Source organism: Oryx dammah, unplaced genomic scaffold, assembly GCF_014754425.2.
Source record: "Oryx dammah isolate SB20612 unplaced genomic scaffold, SCBI_Odam_1.1 HiC_scaffold_10, whole genome shotgun sequence".
Lineage (NCBI taxonomy): Eukaryota > Metazoa > Chordata > Mammalia > Artiodactyla > Bovidae > Oryx > Oryx dammah.
This window is the reverse complement of record NW_024070194.1, coordinates 63,092,243-63,117,714: the sequence shown is the minus strand read 5'-3', so window position 1 is coordinate 63,117,714 and position 25,472 is coordinate 63,092,243. Positions and strand designations below refer to the sequence as shown.

Here is a 25,472-nt window from a genome sequence, read left to right as displayed (position 1 = left end):
GGTACATACACACAATGAAATATTACTCAGCCATAAAAAGGAACACAATTGAGTCAGTTCTGATGAGGTGGATGAACCTACAACATACTATACAAAGTGAAATGAATCAGAAAAAGAAAGATGAATATTGTATTCTAACGCATATATATGAAATCTAGAAAATGGTACTGAAGAATTTATTTATAAGGCAGCAATGGAGAAACAACCCAGATAGTCATGATGGTGTGATCACTCACCTAGAGCCAGACATCCTGGAATGTGAAGTCAAGTGGGCCTTAAAAAGCATCACTATGAACAAAGCTAGTGGAGGTGATGGAATTTCAGTTGAGCTATTTCAAATCCGAAAAGATGATGCTGTTCAAGTGCTGCACTCAATATGCCAGCAAATTTGGAAAACTCAGCAGTGGCCACAGGACAGGAAAAGGTCAGTTTTCATTCCAATCACAAAGAAAGGCAATCCCTAAGAATGCTCAAACTACTTCACAATTGCACTCATCTCACATGCTAGTAGAGTAATGCTCAAAATTCTCCAAGCCAGGATTCAGCAGTGCGTGAACCATGAACTTTCAGATGTTCAAGCTGGCTTTAGAAAAGGCAGAGGAACCAGAGATCAAATTGCCAACATTAGCTGGATCATTGAAAAAGCAAGAGAGTTTCAGAAAAAACATCTATTTTTGCTTTATTGATTATGCCAAAGCCTTTGACAATAAACTGTAGAAAATTCTGAAAGAGACGGGAATACCAGACCACCTGACCTGCCTCTTGAGAAACCTGTATGCAAGTCATGAAGCAACAGTTAGAACTGGACATGGAACAACAGACTGGTTCCAAATAGGAAAAGGAGTATGTCAAGGCTGTATATTGTCACCCTGCTTATTTAACTTATATGCAGAGTACATCATGAGAAACGCTGGGCTGGAAGAAGCACAAGCTGGAATCAAGATTGCCAGGAGGAATATCAATAACCTCAGATATCCAGATGACACCACCCTTATGGCAGAAAGTGAAGAGGGGCTAAAAAGCCTCTTGAGGAAAGTGAAAGAGGAGAGTGAAAAAGTTGGTTTAAAGCTCAACATTCAGAAAACTAACATCATGGCATCTGCTTCCATCACTTCATGGGAAATAGATGGGGAAACAGTGGCTGACTTTATTTTTCTGGGCTCCAAAATCACTGCAGATGGTGACTGCAGCCATGAAATTAAAAGATGCTTACTCCTTGGAAGGAAAGTTATGACCAACCTAGATAGCATATTAAAAAGCAGAGATAATACTTTGTCAACAAAGGTCTGTCTAGTCACGGCTATGGTTTTTCCAGTAGTCATGTATGGATGTGAGAGTTGGACTATAAGGAAAGCTGAGCACCAAAAAACTGATGCTTTTGAACTGTGGTGTTGGAGAAGACTCTTGAGAGTCCCTTGGACTGCAAGAAGATCCAACCAGTCCATCCTAAAGGAGATCAGTCCTGGGTGTTCATTGGAAGGACTAATGTTGAAGCTGAAACTCCAATATTTTGGCCACCTGATGCGAAGGGCTGACTCATTTGAAAAGACTCTGATGTTGGGAAGGATTGACGGCAGGAGGAGAAGGGGATGACAGAGGATGAGATGGTTGGATGGCATCACCGACTCAATGGACATGAGTTTGGATAAACTCAGGAGTTGGTGATGGACAGGGAGGCCTGGCATGCTGCAGTTCATGGGATCGCAAAGAGTCAGACATGACTAAGCGACTGAACTGAACTGAAGGGAGAAACAGACATAGAGAGTAAACTAATGGACATGGGGAGAGGGGAGGAGAGGGTGAGACGTATGAAAACAGTAACATAGAAACTTAATTACCACATGTAAAATTGATAGCCAATAGGAATTTGCTGTACGGCTCAGGAAACTCAAACAGGGGCTCTGTATCAATCTAGAGGGGTAAGATGAGTGGGAGATGGGAATGAGGTTCAAAAGGCAGGGGATATATGTATACCTGTGGTTGATTCATATTGAGGTTTGACATAAAACAACAAAATTCTGTAAATCAATTATCCTTCAATGAAAAATAAATTTAAAAAATACAAATTGGAAAGGAAGTAAAACTGTGATTCTTTGCAGATGACATGGTGACATGGTGACATACATAGAAAATCCTAACCATGCCACCAGAAAACTACTCCAGCTCATTTTGAATCTGGTAAAGTTGGAGGATACAAAACTAATATAGAGAAATCTGTTTCATTTCTACATGCTTACAATGAACTATCTGCAAGAGAAATTAAGGAAATAATCTAATTTACCATCACTTCAAAAAGAATAAAATACCTAGGAATAAACCTACATAAGGAGGCAAAAGAACTTCAGCAGGAAAACTGTAAGACACTAATGAAATAAAGAAAACTCAAACAGATGGAAAGACATACCATGTTCTCGGATTGGAAGAATTAATTTTGTTAAAATGAACATACAATACAGGACAATCTACAGATTCCATGGAATCCCTATCAAAACAGCACTGCAGCCACTGTGGAAAACAGTATGGAAAGTTCCTAAAACGTAAAAAGAGAGCTTCCATATGACCCAATAATTCCACTCCTAGGTATAGTTGATTTACAGTTTTATAGATATCTATGTGTGTGTGTGTGTGTTGTTTTATTCAATATTTAAATTGAAGTATATAGTTTTCTACTATTGATGTATACTATTATACACCAATTTTTAAACTGGGATACTATTTAAAATTGATGTATACTATTATACACTATATGTTACAGGTATAAAATACAGTAATTCACAATTTTAAAAATTATGTTCCAATTATACTTATTATACAATATTGGCTCTATTTCTCAACTTGTACAATGCATCCAATATTTTGTAATAACTGTAAATGGAGTCTAACCTCTAAAATTGCATTAAAATTTTCTTATTTTTTAAAAAGTACTAATGGAAACAGAAAAATGCTTAGATAAATAGGTACTGCAAACTAGTAAATATAACAGAAAAGCAGCAGACTCACAGATACAGGGAACAAACTACTAATTACCAGCGGGGAGAGGGAAAGGTGGTGGGGCAATATAAGATTAGCAGATTAATAGCTACTAATGACCTGGATAACCACAGTGGTGTGGTTGCTCACTTAGAGCCAGACATCCTGCAGAGTGACATGAAGTGGGCCTTAGGAATCATTACTATGAACAAAGCTAGGGAAGGTGATGAAATTTCCAGCTGAGTTATTTTAAGTCCTAAAAGATGATACTGTTAAAGTGTTGCACTCAATATGGCAGCAAATTTGGAAAACAGCAGTGGCCACAGGACTGGAAAAGGTCAGTTTTCATTCCAATCCCAAAGAACCCAAAGAATGTTCAAACTACCTCACAACTGCACTCATTTCACATGCTAGTAAAGTAACGTTCAAACTCCTTCAAGCAAGGCTTCAATAGTATGTGAACCAAGAACTTCCAGATGTACAAACTGGATTTACAAAAGGCAGAGAAACCAAATCAAATTGCCCACATCTGCTGGATCATAGAAAAAGCAAGATAATTCCAGAAAAACATCTACTTCTGCTTCACTGACTGCTAAATAAAGCCTTTGACTGTGCGGATGACAACAAACTGTGGAAAATTCTTAAAGAGATTGGGAATACTAGACCACTTGACCTGCCTCCTAAGAAATCTGTATGCAGGTCAAGAAGCAACAGTTAGAACCAGACATGGAACAATGGACTGATTCCAGATTGGGAAAGGAGTATGTCAAGGCTGTATATTGTCACCCTGCTTATTCAACTTATATAGAGAACATCATGAGAAATGCCAGGCTGCTGAAGCTCAAGCTGGAATCAAGATTTCAGGGAGAAACATCCATAACCTCAAATATGCAGATGACACCACCCTTTTGGCAGAAAGCAAGAGGAACTAAAGAGCCTCTTGATGAAAGTGAAAAAGGAGAGTGAAACAGCTGGCTTAAAACTCAACATTCAAAAAACCAAGATCATGGCATCTGGTCCCAACACTTCATGGCAAATAGATGGGGGCAAAATGGTACCAGTGACAGACTATTCTTTTGGATTCCAAAATCACTGTAGATGGTGATTGCAGTCATGAAATTAAAAGATGGTTGCTTCTTGGAAGAAAAGCTATGACAAACCTAGACAGTGTATTCAAAAGCAGAGACATCACTTTGCCAACAAGGGTCCATATCCTCAAAGCTAATGTTCTCCTAGAAGTCATATACAGATGCGGAGAAGGCAATGGCAAGCCATTCCAGTACTCTTGCCTGGAAAATCCCATGGACGGAGAAGCTTGGTAGGCTGCAGTCCATGGGCTCGCTAAGAGTCAGACACGACTGAGCAACTTCACTTTCACTTTCATGCACTGGAGAAGGAAATGGCAACCCACTCCAGTGTTCTTGCCTGGACAATCCCAGGGACAGGGGAGCCTGGTGGGCTGCCGTCTATGGGGTCGCACAGAGTCGGACATGACTGAAGCTACTTAGCAGCAGCAGCATGTACAGATGTGAGAGCTGGACCATAAAGAAGGCTGAACACTGAGGAATTGATGCTTTGTGGTACTGGAGAAGACTGTTAAGAGTCCCTTGGACAGCAAAAAGATCAAACCAGTCAATCTGAAAGGAAATCAACCCTGAATATTCATTGGAAGGACTAATACTGAAGCTGAAGTTCCATTACTTTGGCCACCTGATATGAAAAGCCTACTCGTTCGAAAAGATCCTGATGCTGGAAAAGATTGAAGGCAGGAGGTGAAGGGAATGACAGAGGATGAGATGATTGGATGGCATTACCGACTCAATGGACATGAGTTTAAGCAAACTCTGGGAGATGGTGAAGGACAGGGAAGCCTGGTATGCTGCAGTCCATGAGGTTGCAAAGAGTCAGACATGACTGAGTGACTAAACAACAAGAATATACCTATCAATAATCACTTTAAAGTAAGTAAATTAAATTCTCAAATCAAAAAACATATGAATATATTAAAATAAACACACACACACACATGCATGCACACACACACCCCTACATGCTGCCTACAAGAGACCCACTTCAAATCCAGACACAGACTGAAGGTGAAGGGATCCAAAAAGAAACTCCATGCAAGTGGAAACCAAAAGAAACAGAGTAGCTGTACTTCTATCAGACAAATAAAATTTGAAATATAACCATAATAAGTGACAAAGAATGGTATTACATAAAGATAAAAGGGTCAATTCAACCAGAGGATGTAACATTATGCACTCAATATAGGAGCAATAAATATACAAACCAACTGTTAACTGATCTAAAGGAAGAAATATACAGCAATAAAGGGGGGGCTTTAATAAGGGGCCTTTAATAGCCCCACTTACATCAACAAATAGAGCATTCAAACTGAAAATCAATAAGAAAGCACTGTCAGGAATTTCCTTGTGGTCCAGTGGTTAGGACTCCATGCTTTCACTGCCGAGAGTGTAGGTTCAATCCTTGGCTAGGGAACTAAGATCCCACTAGCCATGTGGTGTGGCCAAAAACAATAACACAATCAAACAAAAAACATAAGAAAGTATCATATTTAAATGGTATATTTGATCATATTAACTTGACAAATATATATAAATAGATAGAACATTCCATCCAAAATAAACAGGATACAGATTCTTCTCAAGTGGACATAGAACATTCTCCAGAACAGATTGTATGTTAGGCCACAAAACAAGTTTTAACAAATTTAGGATTAGATTAAAATCATATTAACTATCTTTTCCAACCACAATATTATGAAAGTGGAAATCAATTACAAGAAGAAAACTGGAAAATTTACAAATATGTGAAGATTATATAACATGCTACTGAACAACCAATGGATCAAGAAAGAAATCAAAACCAAAATTAAAAGAGTACCCTGAGACAAAAGAAAATGGATATACCACATACTGAAATTTATGGGATACGGTGAAAGCTATTTTACAAGGAAAGTTCACAGTAATAAATGCCTACTTTACAAATAAGAAAAATCTCAAACCAGTAACAAATTTATATTCCAAGGAACTAGAAAAAGAAGAACAAAGTCCAAGTTTAGTAGAAGAAAGGAAATCATAAAGAATTACAGCAGAAATAAATGAAATGGAGGCTAACAAGACGTCAAACAAAAAATCAATAAAACCAAGAAAGTGGCTCTTTGAAAAGATAAACAAAACTGACAATTAGCTAGACTCACAAAGAAAAAAGAAGACTCAAATTAATAAAAGAAGAAATGACATCTGATATCACAGAGATACAAAGGATCAGAAGTGAATACTATGACAATTATACAGCAATAGTACTAACAATTGAGAATAAATTAATCAATAACTACAACATACAATCTTCTAAGACTGAATCATGAGGAAACAAAAATTGAACACACTCATTACTACTATTAAGGATAATGAATCTGTAATTTTAAAACTCCTTACAAACAAAAGTACAGGACCAGGACACTTTCCTCCTGAATTCCACCCAATATTCACAGAAGGATTAATACCAATTCTTCTGAAACTCTTTCAAACAATAGAACAGAAGGCAATATTTCCAAACTCATTTTATAACACCAGCATTATTCAGATACTAAAACCAAAGACACCACAATAAAAAGAAAATTACAAGTATCCCTGATAAACAAAGATGCAAAAATAACAAAATATTAGCAAACTGATTCTAACAATCTATTAAAAGGATCATACAACATGAAGAAGAGGAATTTCTACCAGGGGTGTAGAAATGATTCATTATCTAGAAATTAGTCAATGAGGTATACCACATTAACAAAATGAATAATTTGGAAGATCATCTCAGTAACTGTAAAAAAAACTGAAAGCACTTCACAAAATTCAACATTTATGATAAAAGCTCTCAATTAAGTGGGTATAGAGGGAAAGAAAATACTCAACATAAAACTGGCCATGTATGCTAAACCCATAGATAACATCACACTCACAAGTGAAAAGCTGAAAGCAATTCCTCTAAGATCAGAAATAAGAAAAGGATGCCCATTCTTGCTGCTTTTATCCAACATATTAGTGGAATTCCTAGACAGAGCAATTTGGCAAATAACAAACAAAAGCTGTCTACATTGGAAAAGAGGAAATAAATCTATCACCATATTCAGATGACATGATAGAGAAAACCCTAAAGACTACCCCAAAATTGTTAGAATAAATAAAGTTGCAGGATATACAATTGATGAATAGCAATCTACTGTATTTTTACATACTAAAAATGAACTATCTAAAAGAGAAGTCAAGAAAACAATCTCATTTGCAATTGCATCAAAAAAAAAATACCTAGGAATAAATTTAACCAAGGAGGTGAAAGACTTATACACCAAAAACTATATGATACGGAGGGAATAAGACAGAAAGAAGTGGAAAGATAGTCTATGCTCATGGATTGGAAGAATTAATACTGTTAAAATGTCCATACTATACAGAACAATCTATAGAATCCATGAAATCTATCAAAATTCCAATGACATTTTTCACAGAAATAAAAGAAATAATTCTCAAATTTGTATGGGACCACAAAAGACCCTGAATAGTCAGAGGAATCTTGAAAAAGAATAACAAAGCTGGAGGCATCATGTGCCCAATTTCATATTATAGTTGTCATATTCTATGGCAATCAAATCAGTATGAGATGTGCGGAGGAAAACAGACATATGGATTAATGGAACCGAGTAGAGAACCCAGAGGTAAACACACATACACATGGTCAATCAATTTATGATGAAGGAGTCTCGAATATACAACAGAGAAAAGACAATCTCTTCAATAAATGGTGTTGGGAACCTGGAAAATCACATGCAGAGAATGAAACTGGACCATTTTCTTATACCATATACAAAAATTAACTCCAAATGAATTAAACACTTGAATGTAAGACATGAAACTATAAAACTTCTAAAAGAAACATAGACAATAAGCTTAACATAGGTCTTATTGAATTTGGGTGTCTGACAACAACAAAAATAAAGTGGAATTACATCAAACTAAAAAGCTTCTGCACATCAAAGGAAACCATCAACATAATGAAATGGCACCCTACTAAATGGGAGAAAACATCTAAAAATCACTTATCTAATAAAGGGTTAATATCCAAAAATACATAAAGAACTCATACAACTCAATTGCAACACAAACAAAAAAACTGAATCAATCTGAGTAAAAAGTGAACAGCTGATCTGAATAGACAGTCTATGAAAGAAAACATACAGGTGGCCAACAGATACATGAAATGATGCTCAACATCACTAATCAGAGAAATACTAATCAAAACCAAAATGAGATATTACTGCACACCTGTCAGAATTGTTATTAGCTAAAAAACAAGAAATAACAAGTATTGTTATGTAGTTAAAAGGGAACCCTTGCACACTGTTGATGAGAATGTAAACTGGTGAAGCCATTATGGCAAAGAGTATGGCGTTTCCTCAAAAAATCTAAAACTAGACCTACCAGATGATCCAGGCAACACCCACTTCTAGATATTTTCCCAAAATAAATGACAACACTAACTAGAGAAGATATATGTACCCTATGTTCACTGCAGCATTATTTACATTAGTCAAGATGTGGAAACAGTCTGTATATCCATTGATGGGTGAATGGATAAAGAGAACATCACATATGTACATATATTCCCTGGTGTCTCAGAGACAATGCGTGCAATGCGAGAGACCTGGGTTCAACTCCTGGGTTGGAAAAATCCCCTTGAGAAGGGAATGGCAACTCACTCCAGTATTCTTGCCTGGAAAACTCCATGGACAGAGAAGGCTGGCAGGCTACAGTCCATGAGGTCGCAAAGAGTCAGACATGACTGTGCAACTAACACTTCCACACACACACATATATACATATAGTAGAATATTATTCAGACATGAAAAATAATGAAACTTTGCCATTTGTGACAACATGTATGGATCTTGAGAGTGCTGTGCTAAGTCAAATACGTCAGACAGGGAAAGACAAATACCATACAATCTCACTTATATGTGGAATCTAAAACAAAATGAAAACTATGCTCATAGATACAGAGGACAGATTGGTAGTTGCCAGAGGCATGGATTTGGGGGTGGGCAAAACAGGTGACAGGAGTCAAAAGGTACAAACTTCTACTTTAAACAATTCCAAGTGGTGTAAAGTACAGCACAGTGACCACAGTTAATAATACTGCATTGTATAGTTGAAAGCTGCTACTACAGTAAATCTTAAAAAGTTCTTGTCACAAGAAAAAAATTCTGTAATTATGTACAATGTTATTAACTAGATTTATTGCGGCGATTCAGTCACAGTATATACAAAATACTGACTCATTAATTTGTATACCTGAAAATGTCAATTATATCTCAATAAAAAAATTTTTAATATAAAACATAATTTTATATCTGACAAGTCTACCGTATCAACTATCCTGAAGAAAAATGCAAATATTTGGATTACCAAAAACAAAAATCAATACACATTTAATTTAGATTTGAATTCAAGATGTTAATGAACTAATACATCCAAAAGGAACAATTCTAAGTAAAAAAAAAAGCATAGGAAGATTTAAAAAATAATATACAAATGAAGTTAATATTATAAAAGGGTAAATTTCTTACTGCACATATTACTGTTTCTATTTTGGTTATTTCTTTACCTGTGGATGTGTAATTTTATCATTTGTTTTTTGTCCACCTGAATCTCCCACTACTGCTTTTCTTGTTTCATTTTCCAATGGTATATATTTTGAATCTTCACCTTTAACTTTTAATTTACCAGTACCCATTTCTGTGGGTGTCTTGGTCTTTGCCTCACTTTTAAGAAACTCCTTTTCTTGATTTAGGAAGTAGGCAAGTTGCTGCTTAGCTCTTTCAGCTTCCTGTTTTTAAAAGAGTAACTGTCAAGTAACATTTGTGTGACATTTTCCTGCCAATATTATAATTTTCAGGAATCTTCATATATTCATGCCCATACTAATTCTCAATTTTATTTTTACAGAGTAAAAGAAAGTTAAATTAAACCATTGGCATAATACATAGTTTAACAGATCCATAATTAAAATAAAAAACTATGAAGAAATCTCTTCTACTTAAACAGCTATTTTTATACACAAGAGGTTCTCCTGACAACTGGGTTTTAAGGTTCTAGTTATAATATAGGCACAATAAAAGTTAATAAAATGCATACATTATAGAAAGTGATAGAATGTACCCAAGATAATTAAGACCTATAATATCAAATAGTAAATGTGAAAAATAATTTATTCCTTCTAGAATTAAATCTTTCTTTAAAAGTCACTTTTAATAAATTTAAGTTTCATAAAATTAAGTTGCTTGTATAAAAGAATATATAAATCAATAAAAAAAGTTCACAATCTCCCCACAAACAGAAAATGTACTATTGACAAATATACTTTTAAATTATTTCTAAATATGCTAGTGCTGCTGCTGCTGCTGCTGCTAAGTCACTTCAGTTGTGTCCGACTCTGTGCAACCCCATAGATGGCAGCCCACCAGGCTCCCCCGTCCCTGGGATTGTCCAGGCAAGAACACTGGAGTGGGTTGCCATTTCCTTCTCCAGTGCATGAAAGTGAAAAGTGAAAGTGAAGTCACTCAGTCGTGTCCAACTCTTAGCGACCCCATGGACTGCAGCCCACCAGGCTCCTCTGCCCATATGCATATATAAATTTTTAATTTTTATCCAGATTGGATCATACTATACACACACACATATATGCTCTTTTCATTAAGTAATGTCACAGTATGTTCTCATTGGAGAAGGCAACAGCAACACACTCCAGTTTTCTTGCCTGGAGAATCCCATGGACAGAGGAGCCTGGCAGGCTACAGTCCTCAGGGTTGTAAGAATAGGACATGACTTAGTGACTAAAGAGAAAGAGAGAGATTCCCATGATGATAAATATACATCCAAATTAGAACAGCTAACAGAAACAAAGTCGCTCAGTCCTGTTTGACTCTGTGACCCCATGGACTATACAGTCCATGGAATTCTCCAGGCCAGAATCCTGGAGTGGGTAGCCTTTCCCTTCTCCAGGGGATCTTCCCAACTCAGGGATTGAACCCAGGTCTCCCGCACTGCAGGCGAATTCTTTACCAGCTGAGCTACCAGGGAAGCCCTAGGTAACAAGTAAATATTAATAATATATCTTAACTAATTTAACAAATTGCTTATCAATGGATACATTGGAAATTTTAAAACTTTTGCTATTAAAAATTTCCTATTCTACATACTTGTGCAAACTTTGTACACTTTTTTATTATTTACAATAAATTTTAGAAGTGGAATGGTTCACTGTAAAGACTATGTCTTTCCAAGACTTTATATATTTTCTTCCAGAGAAGTATCAATCCATACTGACAATAGAAGTATATGAAAGACCTGCTCATCTCAAACCCACAAATATTAAATATTTTTGTTCCTTCAATTAAAAAAAATAGTAGGTAAAATATATCTGTACTGCTGCTATTTTAATGTTTTTTATTCAGCTGTACTGAGTCTGAGTTGCAGCACACAGGATCTTCATTGCCCTGTGCAGGATCTTTGAAGCATGCGAGCTCTTACCTGCAGCCTGAAGGATCTAGTTCCCTAACCAGGGATTGAACCCAGCACCCCGGCACTGGAAGCACGGAGGCTTAACCACCGAACCGCCCTCTCTCTGTTATTTTTCAATTACATTTACTGATAATTCGTAGTTTGTATGCATTTATTGGCAATGTGTGTTTCTCAGTTGATGTGTCTATGTCCTTTGTCTATTGAGGAGGAAGACTATCCATACTTTCTGTAGATATGTAAAAGACCTTGATATGGAACATTTTATAAAGATCTTCCATTTATCTTTTTATCTTACAAAATTTTAACCATAAAAGTTTTATTTTATATATATATATATAGCCAAATATATTAACATATTCTTTTTGGTATAATGCTTAGAAAGCCCTGCTTTAGCCAAGACATGCAATTGTTATTCAGTGTTTCTTCCGTTTTATACATAGTTCACTTATTATGCCTAAATCTTTAATCAATTTTTAATTTGTTTCAGTATATTAAATCAACTAGAAATCACAAGTTTTTCATAGTAGTTTAATTTTGTGACTTTTATCCTTCCATAAAAAAATTTAATAAGCCAAACAATAAAATACAAAATTATTATATTCATTTGAATCTGTTTCTGGACTTTTACCAAATCTAGAACCACACTGCTTTAGTAATATATTTTTATCTTATATTAATTTTTGATGAGCAAATCATAATTGTTCTTCTGTAAAATAACCAGTTTCTTATCTCAATATATCTTATAATTCTGCTAAGCTCAAAAAGACTCCATCTATATCTAGAAATAAATTGCTTTAAGTATGTACATCAGTTCTCTCTCTAGCTTACTATTTTGGAGAGAATAAATATCAAATTTTATCAATATATTTCTACTACATTAAATGAAAATACTATAAGCTGGCAAAACAATACAATATATAGATTCTTGGTTTACAAATTAAAAATTATTCATTTAAAAAGTTGTTTAAGGATATTTTCTTCAATTTTTCACAATATGAAGGAATATGACATCTCTTACCTGTAAAGCTTGTTTCAGTTGTTCCCGAAGAACTTTGTTCTCAATTTCCAGAGCATGTACTGCTTTCTAGGATGTAATATGGGGTGGGGGGGAAAGTATTCATTTGTGTTTTTTTAACTAATTTATTGTCATAATTATTATCTTTCTAAAACCCATAGATAGCCAAGATGATGACTTGAGCACAAACATTTACTACACACTTCTTAGGCACAATGACAGTTAACTTATACCTCAGCTGGTGAAGAATCTGCCTGCAATGCAGGAGACCCTGGTTTAATTCCTGGGTTGGGAAGATCCCCTGGAGAAGGGCTAGGCTACCAACTCCAGTATTCTTGGGCTTCCTTGGTGGCTCATCTGATAAAAGAATCCACCTGCAATGTGGGAGACCTGGGCTCAAATCCCTGGCCCTGGGATGGGAAAATCTCCTGGAGAAGGGAATGGATACCCACTCCAGTGTTCTGGCCTGGAGAATTCCATACACTGCTTAGTCTATGGGGTTGCACAGAGTTGGACAGCGACTTTCACTTACCCTTTCCTAAGAATATAGCAGAATGCAGAGCTTCAGCAACATGACATTCCCAACGTCCAAGATACAGTTAAGAGTAATTCGAATTTAAAGAAACAGGAAAATGAGACTTACTCTTAAAAGAAAATCTACAAGGAAGGTGATTGAAGATGGGGCATAGCAAGAACTTCTTCCCATGGATCAACAAATATACACCTGCAAAGAGATCAACTCCCTGTGAAAAGAACCTTAGAACTAGTCAAACATGCTCCACAACAAAGAATAAAAAGGACTACATCAAGACAGGTAGTAGAGGAAAAGAAACACTCTCACTAATAACCATACCCCGAGCATGATGGCACACAACAGAGAGGGATCTCACCAGACAGGCACTTTTGCCAGGCGAGCAAAGGGTTGGTGCCCACATCAGAAACCTTGGCCCCTGGATCTACACCAGGGAGAGGAATCCCTGAAATGCCTGGCTTTGAAAAGCAATAGGGCTGACATCCAGTGGTCCAAAATGCTACAGAAAACTGAGATTCCCTCTTAAGCAAGGGCTTGAAAGTGACAGTGAAGCCGCTCAGTCGTGTCCGACTCTTTGCGACCCCGTGGACTGTAGCCCACCAGGCTTCTCTGTCCATGGGATTCTCCAGGCAAGAATACTGGAGTGGGTTGCCATTTTCTTCTCCAGGGGATCTTCTTGACCCAGGGATTGAACGCAGGTCTCCCGCACTGCAGGCAGATGCTTTAACCTGAGCCACCAGCTTACATGTGCTCAATTAAACTATGACAAAAGAAGCAAGAATATACGAGGAAAAAAGACACTCTTCAGTAATTGGTATTTGGAATAGAGTGGAACTAGATTACCTTTTACATCATATACAAAAATAATCTCAAATGGATTAAAGGCTTAAACATAAGACCTGAAAACATAAAACATCTAGAACACAAGCAGTTAGCTCTCTGAAATAGGTCTTAGCCACATATTCTGTATATGTCTCAACAAAGCAAACAAAAATAAAAATAAATGGAACCCAAACTAAAAAGTTTTCATACAGTCAAAGTATCAGCAAAACAATACAGTTACCTAGTAAATTGGAGATGATATCTGCAAATGAGATATCCAATAAGGGATAAATATCCAAAATATACAAAGAACTTGTACAAGTCAACATCAAAAGATCAAACCTAGAGAAGTGGGATGGGGAAGGAGATGGGAGGGAGGTTCAAAAGGGAGGTGATATATGTATATCTATGGCTGATTCATGTTGAGGTTTGACAGAAAACAACAAAATTGTGTAAAGCAATTATCCTTCAGTTAAAAAATAAATGAATTAAAAAAAAAAAAAAAAAAAACCTGGGCAGAGTACCTAAACAGACATTCTTCCAAAGGAGACAAACAGACAACCAATACATATAAAGATACTCAATATCACTAATAATCTGGGAAACACAAACCAAAACCACAGTGAGATACTCCCTTTTCCCGGTCAAAATCATAAGTATCAAAAAGAAAAGAAACAACAAGGGGAAGAATATCAGGAAAAGGGAAAACTGGTACAGCCATTGTGGAAAGTAGAATAGAGATTCCTCAAAAAATTAAAAATAGAATGGCCATATGATCCAGTAATTTCACTTGTAGGTACTTACCACCTGCCCCAAATTCAATGATATATGTACCTCTACATTAACTGCAATCCCTGATATTTTATTAAAGCAGTCTGAAGGGATTAAGACATGGCCCAAATGAACTAAAACACTAAAAACTTAAAACATGATGGAATTATAATTTTTTAAATACACAAAATGCTGTTCTATATAAAATCACGACAGATTTCTAAAATGGCCTCCAGGATCTCCATCCCTAAGGTTATGCTCTGTATAGTCCACTCCTTTTGAATGTGGATACCACCTATGACTTGCTTTTAGCCAACAGAATATTGCACGGCGATGAGACGCACTTTCTTTATTAGACTACACTACACAGTTGACCTTTGAACAAGATGGGTTTGAATCACATGAATCCACTTATACAAGGATATTTTCCAATGAATATAGTACCCATATTTTCACTTTACAGATGTTTAACTAAATGTGGGGGAAGTTTATGTCTGGTTAGAGATCACAATTTGTGGAATCAAAGAACTAGGGTTTGAGTCCTGATTCTATCCAAGTCATTTTACCTTTGTGCCTTTTGGTAAGTCATTTATCAGTTCTTTTGTTTCTGAGGCAGAGATCAGTTCAGTTCAGTTGCTCAGTCGTGTCCGACTCTTTGCGACCCCATGAATCACAGCACGCCAGGCCTCCCTGTTCATCACCAACTCCCGGAGTTCACTCAGATTCATGTTCATCGAGTCAGTGATGCCATCCAGCCATCTCATCCTCTGTCGTCCCCTTCTCCTCCTGCCCCCAATCCCTCCCAGCATCAAAGTCTTTTTCCAATGAGTCAACTCTTCACATGAGGTGGCCAAAGTACTGGAGTTTCAGCTTTAGCATCATTCCTTCCAAAGAAATCCCAGTATGCAAATTTTCAACTGTGAGGGAGTGGGTGGTATCCCTAATCCTCATGTTGTTCAAGGATCTATTATATAGCTACAGTGAAAAGGTATCATTCATGATCATGTTATTCATGTTATATTACATAAGACTGTCTTAGCAAAAAAGAAAAGAGAGAAAGAGGCTCTTAGCTGGCCTTTAAGAAGATGTAAGATGCTATAAAGTAAACTGTTTGTGGAGAAGGCCACTGGCTAAGTGCCCCAGTCCAACAACTGCAAAGAACTTAAGTTTGCCACTTCCACTTGAGCTTGGAAGAGGACCCCCATGTGACCAAAAAAAAAAAAACAAAAGAGCCTAGCCAACACCATGACTGCAGTTTGGTGAGTCCTTGAGCACAGGATACAGCTAAGCCATGTTCAGACTCCTAAGCCATTCAAACCATGAAAACAATTTAATTATTTTAAGCTGCAAAATGTGAGGTAACCTGTTATGCAGGAGTAGAAAACTAATACCATAAAGTTGTTCCTTTTGTATTCAGTATCTCAAGAAGTACTCCATTTTCTTCCCAAATTTATGCTATTTGATTCTTGAAACATGCAAGTGTATACTTGTGGGACAGTTAAGTCCAGTCACTCACTGGAAGAGAGTAACCAAATGGGTGACACAATGCTCTGATGGTTAAGAAGTTTTAACTTTCAGCAAAATAAAGTTTATCAAAGAGAAGATAAAGTAAAGGGTTACTTATATTCTTTTCAGAATACACATGGATCATATGAAAAAGAGTGAGCTATATTAACAATCTCTGAAATATTTTCCTATTTGCCGCTTGCATCTTACACCTTTCTGAGATAGATGGGACAGCTATTATTTTACCCATTTTAGATGAAACACAAAGTTTAAGTAGGTTAAAGGGACTTGTCTAATGTCACTTAACTAGTAAGTCTGTTCTGACTCATATAATATGGTGTTCTTTCCTCTATGACATTGCCTATAATTGAGTGAATAACAGTAATTTTCATAACCTTGACAGTAAACATATCTGAATTCACCATTTGATTTTCTAAAACTTGCTGAAAAAAGTCAACCAACAGTAAAGAAGCATTGTAAGAAGAAATTTAGTACACATGCACACACACAAACACAGATACACCTGTATTCACATACATATGTTATCTATATAAACAGTTATCAGAGCATTATTAATTAAATTTAGATGCACAGGGAGAGATTCTGTGTTACCTGGACTTGAGGCATATTTTCTTTTACTTTAAGCTCTTTCCCTACAGACTTCTTCCTGAAAAAGAAATATTTTTAAATATATCAAGATGTTTTATGATATCTGATGACTATGCTTTCTTGATGAGTACTTAAATCATTTTAAAGAAATGAAATTTTGAGAGGTGCACTCAAGATGATGGAATAGGAACACCCTGAACCTAACCTCCTCCCACAGGCACATCAATTAGAGTTATTTACAGAGCAACTATTGATGAGAATGACATGAAGACCACCAGAGAAGATTTTCCACAAATAAAGATATAATGAAGTTAATTACTATGAGATGAATATGAAGGGCAAAGACTCAGTATAGTGAAGAAGCACACTCCTGAGTAGGTGACCCACAAATGGCAGCACAATCACAATTGCAGTGGTTCTCCCCCAAGGAATGAGGGGTCTGAGTTCCACATCAGGCTCCCTACCCCAGGGGTGCTATACTGAGAAGACAAATCCCAAGAATATCTGGCTGTGAAGGACAATAGGGCTTGCATATCAGAGAGCAAGAGGGCTGAATCTATGTAGGAAATACAGAGCCTACTCTTACAAGGAGCATGCAAATCTCACATGCTCTTAGTCCCCCAGTACAGGGGCAGTAATTTAAAAGAAGACATGGGGCTTCCTTGGTGGTCCAGTGGTTAAGAACCTGCTTTCCAATTCAGGGGACACAGGTTCAATCCCTGATCAGAGCACTAAGATCCCATATGCCATGGGGCAACTAAGCCTGCATGCCACAACTACAGAGCCCAAGCACTACAACAAAGATCCTGCAAGTTGCAACTAAGATCCAATGCAGTCAAAAATTAAATACACTGTTTATAATAGCCAGGACATGGAAGCAACTTAGATGTCCATCAACAGATGAATGGATAAGAAAGCTGTGGTACATATACACAATGGAGTATTACTCAGCCATTAAAAAGAATACATTTGAATCAGTTCTAATGAGGTGGATGAAACTGGAGCTGATTATACAGAGTGAAGTAAGCCAGAAAGAAAAACACCAATACAGTATATTAACACATATATATGGAATTTAGAAAGATGGTAATGATAACCCTGTATGTGAGACAGCAAAAGAGACACAGATGTATAGAACAGTCTTTTGGACTCTGTGGGAGAGGGAGAGGGTGGGATGATTTGGGAGAATGGCACTGAAACATGTATAATATCATATAAGAAACGAATCGCCAGTCTAGGTTCGATGCAGGATACAGGACGCTTGGGGCTGATGCACTGGGATGACCCAGAGAGATGGTATGCGGAGGGAGGTGGGAGGGGGGTTCAGGATTGGGAACACGTGTACACCTGTGGTAGATTCATGTTGATGTATGGCAAAACCAATACAGTATTGTAAAGTAAAATAAAATAATAATAAGTAAAAGAAGCCAGGGTTTGGCCCAGTTTCTGATCTTGGAGAGCCTCCTAGAGAAGCAGGAGGCAGCTGAGACTCCCTCTGGGGACACAGAGGCTGGTGACAGCCATTTTTGTGAGCTCATTCCACCATGAAAACAAAGTGCTGGCAGAACCATTTTAGAGTTTTCCCTTTAGGCTATTAGTAGTTAGTCTAATAGTCTAATTGGTTTATCCACTCACCAGCCAACTGACACTAACCCAAGACATCCCTGAACCCCAGCCTGGGTACCCAGCCCTGTCCACCAGAAGGCCAGCAGCCACTACATGAGGCATGGTCTAGCACCCTACCTCAGGAAACAAAAAATCTCAAATAAACAATCTCACCTTACACCTAAAGGAATTAGAAAAAGAACAAAGTCCAAAAATTAGTAAAAGGAAAGAAAAAAGAAGTTGGAGCAGAAATAAATGAAATAAAGATTTAAAAAAAATTTTTGAAGATCTATAAAACTAACAGCTGGTTTTGAAAAGTTAAACAAAATTGATAAAACTTTATCCCAACTAAAAGAAGAGGGGGCCCAAATAAATAGAAAATGAAAGAGAAGTTATTAAAAAAAATTAAAGTTATAATACACACCACAGAAATATATAAGAGATTAGCACAATTATACACAATAAAATGGACAACTTAGGAAAAAATGGACAAATTCCTAGAAACAGACAATTTCCCAAGACTGAATCAGGGAGCAAGAGAAAATACGAATACCACAATTACCAGAAATGAAATTGAATCAGTAATCAAAAAATTCCCAATGAAAGAAAATCCACAATCAGATCACTTCATAGGTTAGTTTTACCAAACATTTAAAAAATAATTAACACTTAGCCTTCCCAAATTATTCAAAAATTTAAAGAGAAAGGAACACTCTGAACTCATTCTATGAGGCCGGCAAAACCCTGGTATTAAAACCAGACAAAGATACCACAAAAAGGAAAGTTACAGATCAATATCACTGATAAATATAGATATAAAAATCTTCAACAAAATATTAGCAAACCAAATTCAACAATATACTAAAAGAATTATAGGACTTCCCTGGTGGCCCAGTAGTTGACAGTCTGCCTGCCAATGCAGGTGACATGGATCTGATCCCTACTCTGGGAAGATCCCATATGCTGTGCAGCTACTAATCCCATGCACCACAACTACTGAACCCATGCTTTAGAGTGTGTGTGCCACAAGAGAAGCCACTGCAATGAGAAGCCTGTGCACCACAACTAGAGAGTAGACACTGCTCACTGCAACTAGAGAAAGCCTGCACACAGAAATGAAGACCCAGTGCAGCCACAGATAAATTTTTTTTGAAGGATCATACACCAAGATCAAGTGGAATTCTAACCATTGTGGCAAGGATAATCTGACATCCAAAAGTCAATCAACATGATAAAGTACATTAACAACAAACAATAAATATTATATGATCATCTCAATAGATGAAGAAAAACTTTTGACTAAGTTCAAAATCCATTTACGAGAAAAACTCTAAACAAAGTAGATACAGAGGGAATATACCTCAACATAATAAATGTCCTATATGACAAACCCAAAGCCAACAACATACTCTATGAGAAAACACTGAAAACATTTTCTCTAACATCAAGAACAAGACAAGAATGCCCACCACTTTTATTCAGTATTTTCCAGCCACAGCAATCAGATAAGACAAAGCATAAAAGGAATCCAAATTGGAAAAGAAGAAATAAAACTGTCATTGTTTCCACATGACATATTATATTATATTTAGAAAATCCTAAATATGCTATCAAAAAAATTATTAGAAATAAGTGAACTCAGTAACGTTGAAGGATACAAAATAAATGTACAGAAATCTGATGTGTCTCATACACTAACAACAGACTACTAGGGAAATTAAGGTGAGTCCCTTCACTGTTCATTTGAAACTACAACCACACTGTTTTTAATTATACCCCAATGCAAAATAAAAAGTTAAAAAAAGAGATAAATTAAGAAAACAATCCCAGTCACAGCTGTATCAAAAAAGAATAAAGTACTTAGGAATAAATCTCAAGGAGGTACAAGACCTGTACCTGGATGCCCATAAGATGATGATAAAAGAATTAAAAAATAACATAAGCAAATGGAAAAATAGTTCATGTTCATGAATCAGAAGAATTAACACTGTTAAAATGACCATACCATTATTCAGAGAAATCTATCTATATAAAAATACCAAAGGCATTTTTCACAGAACTAGAACAAATAATTCTAAAATTTCTATGGTAACACAAAAGACCCCAAATAGCCAAAACAATCGTGAGAAAGAACAGAACTGGTGGTTATCATGTACCCAGATTCCAAGATTTGGTAATACAGTTTGAAATCAGAGCATAAAAACAGACACACAATTCAATGAACAGAATAGAAATTCCAAAAATAAGTCCATATGTATGTGGTCAATGAATCTAAGACAATGAAGGCAAAAATGTACAATGGGGAAAAAAGCATCCCTTCAATAAACAATGCTGGGAAAACTAAACAGTTACATGTAAAAGAATTATATTGGACTACATTCTCACAACACATACAAAAATAAACTCAAAGACTCAAATATAAGACCTGAAACCATAAAACTCCTAGAAGAAAACGTAAGTGGTACACTCTTTGACACTGATGTTAGTCTTATTTTTGGCATATGTCTCCCCAGGCAAAAGAAACAAGAACAAGTAAACAAATGGAACTACATCAAATTAAAAAGCTTTGCACAGCAAAGGAAACTATCAACAGAATGAAGTCAGGCTACTATATGGGAGAAGATATTTCCAAATAAGATATATCTGTTAAGGGTCAATATTCGAATACAAAAAACTCCCACAACTTAACATAAAAAAAACCCTAAAACCTGATTTTAAAATGGCAGAAAATCTGAATAGATATTTTTCTAAACAAGGCATCTAGACAGCTGACAAGGTGCATGAAAAGATGCTCAACAATACTAATCATCAGGGAAACGCAAATTAAAATCTCAGTGATATATCCTTACACCTGTCAGAATAGCTATTACCAAAAAGACAACAAGTAAGTGTTGGTGAAAATGTAAAGAAAAGGGAACTCATGGTGCTTTGATGTTGGGAAAGGAAATTGGTGAAGTCACTATGAAAACCGGTACAAGAGTTCTTCAAAAAATTAAAAATAATACTACCACATGATCCAGCAAATCTACTTCATGTATTTTTCCAAAGAAAACAAAAATACTCTCTCCAAAATGCCCCACGTTTATTGTAGCATTATTTACAATTGCCAAGTCATGAAAGCAAGTACTTAAGTACCCATCAACAGATGAATGGATAAAGATGTGGTGTATGTATGTGTGACATATACATACAAATATACACACACACACACGTATATGTGCTTAGTCGCTCAGTCTATACACACACACACACACACGTTTATGTGCTTAATCGCTCAGTCGTGTCCAACTCTTTGCGACCCCATGGATTGTAGCTTGCCAGGCTCCTCTGTCAATGGGATGAAATGAAAAGAATGAAATAAGTCAGGTAAAGAAAAATACTGTATGATTTCACTTATGGAATCTGAAAAACAAAACAAATGAACAAACACAGCAAAACAAGCAAACTTACAGAGAACAAACTGGTCGTTACCAGAAGGGAGGAGGACAGAGGGATAATTAAAGTAGGTAAGGAACATTAAGAAGTACAAACTTCTAGTTATAAAATTAGTAAAAGTCATGGAGATATAATGTACAGAATAGGGAATATAGTCATTAGTATCATAATAACTGTCTGTGACAGGTATGATTATTTTGAAACACATTAAAATATCAAATTACTATGCTGTATGGTGGTGGTGGTAGTTTAGTCACTAAGTCATGACCGACTCTCGCAATCCCATGGACTGAAGCCCGCCAGGCTCCTCTGTCCAAGGGATTCTCCAGGCAAGAATACTGGAGTGGGTTGCCATTTCCTTCTCCAACTATGCTGTATACCTGTAACTAATATATCAATTATACTTCATAAAAAATAAATCAAATTTCATTAAAAAATGCATATTTTTGTCAACTATACTTCAATTTAAGAAAAGAAATTCCTATTTTTAAAAGCCATAAAATTCATAAAGCTTAAATGATAACTGAATAACATTTGTCAAACTAACATCTCATTGGTATGATTAAAATATGCTAAGCTGAGATGGGAAAAGGATTTTCAAAATACACTGGTCATTTTTTCTTCTCTGATTTTCTTTTCCTCTCTTAAGAAAGGCCATTTGTCTGGTAAGTTTCTTTTTAGACTTTGTGGAACTCTACAAAGATTGAATTAATAGTTTCCTTTTAAAACTATATATTTATATTAGGGTTTGATCAAGAAATTTCCAATGGCATAAATTATTTTATATTAATAAGGAAAATATTCTCTTAATAAGGCCACTTTAAAATAACCTACATTAAAATCAGATACTTTTCTTCATAAAATAAGACAACTAAGAAGTACAGTAAAAAGGAACTGCCCAGACGGGGGAGAGGGGTTAACATACAAATCACAAATCATGAGCTAACACATCAATGAAACATTGTAAATCCTTTCATCTCTAAAATTATTTGGGTTTAATTTTGTCTACCTATACCTGAATATCTTGTGATTCTCTCTAACCCATTTTTAGTTCTTTGTTCTTCCCTTCTCAGCTTTCTCCCACCCATATCCTGGTCTGCTTATAAAACTAACGTTTGCTAACGTTGTGTTTTTATAAACCTGTTAATAAATTATGTTTATATGACTTTTAAATTGTATAAAATGAAAATATAAATTTATAAGTAAAAAAATATTAACAAGTATCTTTTTGTCTTACGCTTCTGAATCTTCAGACTTTCCTTTGTCCTTTTTCTTCTCTGTTTTCATAACTTTCTTTGTTCGCTCACTTGTAGCCTTTGTTTTCTGTGTAGTTTTATATATGCCAGAAATAGTAAGAAAGTATATCATAAGTAAATACATGATAATATACATTACTTAGATTTCCATTTTACTCTGAGAATCATCACACTATGTTTTACGGGAAATTATTGAATAAAAGCAAAACAAAAATAAAGATATAGCCAGAATGTTTGTTACAGTGCTATATAGAACGTAATTCACCAAATAAGCTAATACATATGAAACAAATTCCTGTGACAAATTATAGTCAGTTCTTCTATAACATTGTATATGCTATCTTGAAAATCACCTCCCTGTGAAAAATTGTATGATAAAAACTGCAGGATATATGGGGGGAAAGAGTCTAGGTTATGCAAAAACACTGTCAATGATATAGGTAAAAAACTAAAACCTATTATGAACATTAGTTCAGTTTTACATAGTTAAATGATTAAGAAATAAGATACTATGAGAAACATAGCTCTTTATCCTGAAAAAGAAATCAAGTTTTTTTGTGGAAATGAGCATCAAACAGATTTCAAGTTGAGAGCTATTAAGCAGTATTGGAAGGAGGGTTTCTGAAACTGGACAAAAATTTCTAACACCTGGATTGGTGTGGTACACTATATACCTGGTAAACTAAGGAAGCTTGCAGAAGCTATTTTCTACCTTCACCTAGTATTATTTCCAGATGAATTTGTGTGTAAGCAATTGTAAAATTCACATTATGCTCAAATTGTTCAGTCAAGTTGGAACAAGTTTGCATTTCAAAACAAATATTATAGCAGAATTGTGATGTTTTAAACTATTTTTGAACTACTATGTAGGATCAGGTTATTTTATACAAGAAAGTATAAAAAATTTGACAATTAGATTACTAAAAATTTTAGACAAGCATAATAATAGAGACCTATTATGATACTGAGTGGTTATTTCCTACTTCAGACCACAACTTCCAACAGATACCAAATTCATCATAGCAAAGTTCTCACAAGTTAAACACCAAGTGTAATAATTTCCATAAAACACAGAAAGTTAGTATAATAATACATTTTTAATGAAAATTGTTAAGGTTGCTAAATAGTTTTCCAGTTTAAATCTGAATTTTGGTATGTATTTCCTATTTAGAAAAGTCTAATATATGGGCAATCAAAACACACTAAAATAATGAAAGGGATAAAAGAATTTAAAAATAACGAACATATCAGTGAGCTACGGGATAAATTCAAATGGATTAATATGCTTACAACTGGAGTTCATGATGGAAAAAAGTGGTGGGAAAAGAATATTTGAAGAAATAATGGCCAATTTTTTTCAAATCTGATGAAAACTGCAAATCTACAACAGTATAAGGAAAACTAACCCCCACGACACATAATCAAATTACTTTAAAGCAGTAATAAGAAAATCTTAAAAGTGGACAGAGGAGACACAATAAGGAGAGGAGACACAATAAGCAGACACAATAAGGAGAACAGAGACTTCTTACAAGAAATACTGCAAGCCTGAAGAGAAAGGAACAACATATTTAAAGCACTGGAAAGGGGGGGAAAAGGTAAACCAAGAATTCTTTGTTCAGAAAAAATATCTTTGAAAACTGAAGGCAAAAAAATTTGTCCAGAAATCAAAGAGCAGTAACCCTGCACAACAAAATGACAAAGACTCCTTCAAAGAGAAGAAAAATGATACCAGATGGAAATAAGGAAATAAACAAATAAAGAGTACAATAAATGATAATTATTTGGGTAAATATAAACACTATTTTCCTGTTAATTAAATCTCTTTAAAGGGCAATATTTTATAACAAAACTAAATAACAATGTGTTATACAGTAGTAAAATGTTTAAAAACAATAGCACAAAAGCTGGAAAGGGACAAACGAAAGTATGTTTTAAGGTTCTTATACATAAAGTAATTCAATATCACTTGAACAGAGACTACAATAAGTTAAAAACAAGATTGTAAACTCTAAAGCAAAATAAGCAACCCACTGAGCAGCAAATTTAAAAGTTATACAGACATTGCTACCTGAAAGTAGGGTGCTGTTGCAACACAACTAAAACTGTGGAAGTGGTTTTGAAACAAGGCATTGGGCAGAGGAGGGAGGAATTTTATGCACTATAAAAAGAAATTCATGAAAAAATAATATGACAAAAGAAAAAATCCTTTCATCTGATACATTGTTTTAAGAGACAGAGAGAGAAACAGAAAGGCAGGCTGCCTGATCACAAGAATAAAAAATATTCCCCTTGAAATCAGGAATAAAAAATGCCCACTTTCAACATGTCTACTCAGTATTATTCTAGAGATC

General features: G+C 35.5%; 1 protein-coding gene across 1 annotated transcript in view; it reads right to left on the bottom strand.

Moving 5' to 3' along the window:
- Positions 1-9,557: 9,557 nt before the first annotated feature.
- The window catches only part of LOC120869233 (coiled-coil domain-containing protein 7-like), a 51,442-nt gene continuing 35,527 nt past the window's right edge, over positions 9,558-25,472 (bottom strand). Inside the window, exons 12-15 of the mRNA XM_040248367.1 lie at positions 23,100-23,185; positions 16,826-16,880; positions 12,586-12,651; positions 9,558-9,873 (exon numbers count right to left, since the gene is read on the bottom strand). Coding sequence (XP_040104301.1) covers positions 9,640-9,873; positions 12,586-12,651; positions 16,826-16,880; positions 23,100-23,185 — 441 coding nt within the window. The 3' untranslated portion in view covers positions 9,558-9,639. The remainder of the gene's footprint in view (positions 9,874-12,585; positions 12,652-16,825; positions 16,881-23,099; positions 23,186-25,472) is intronic.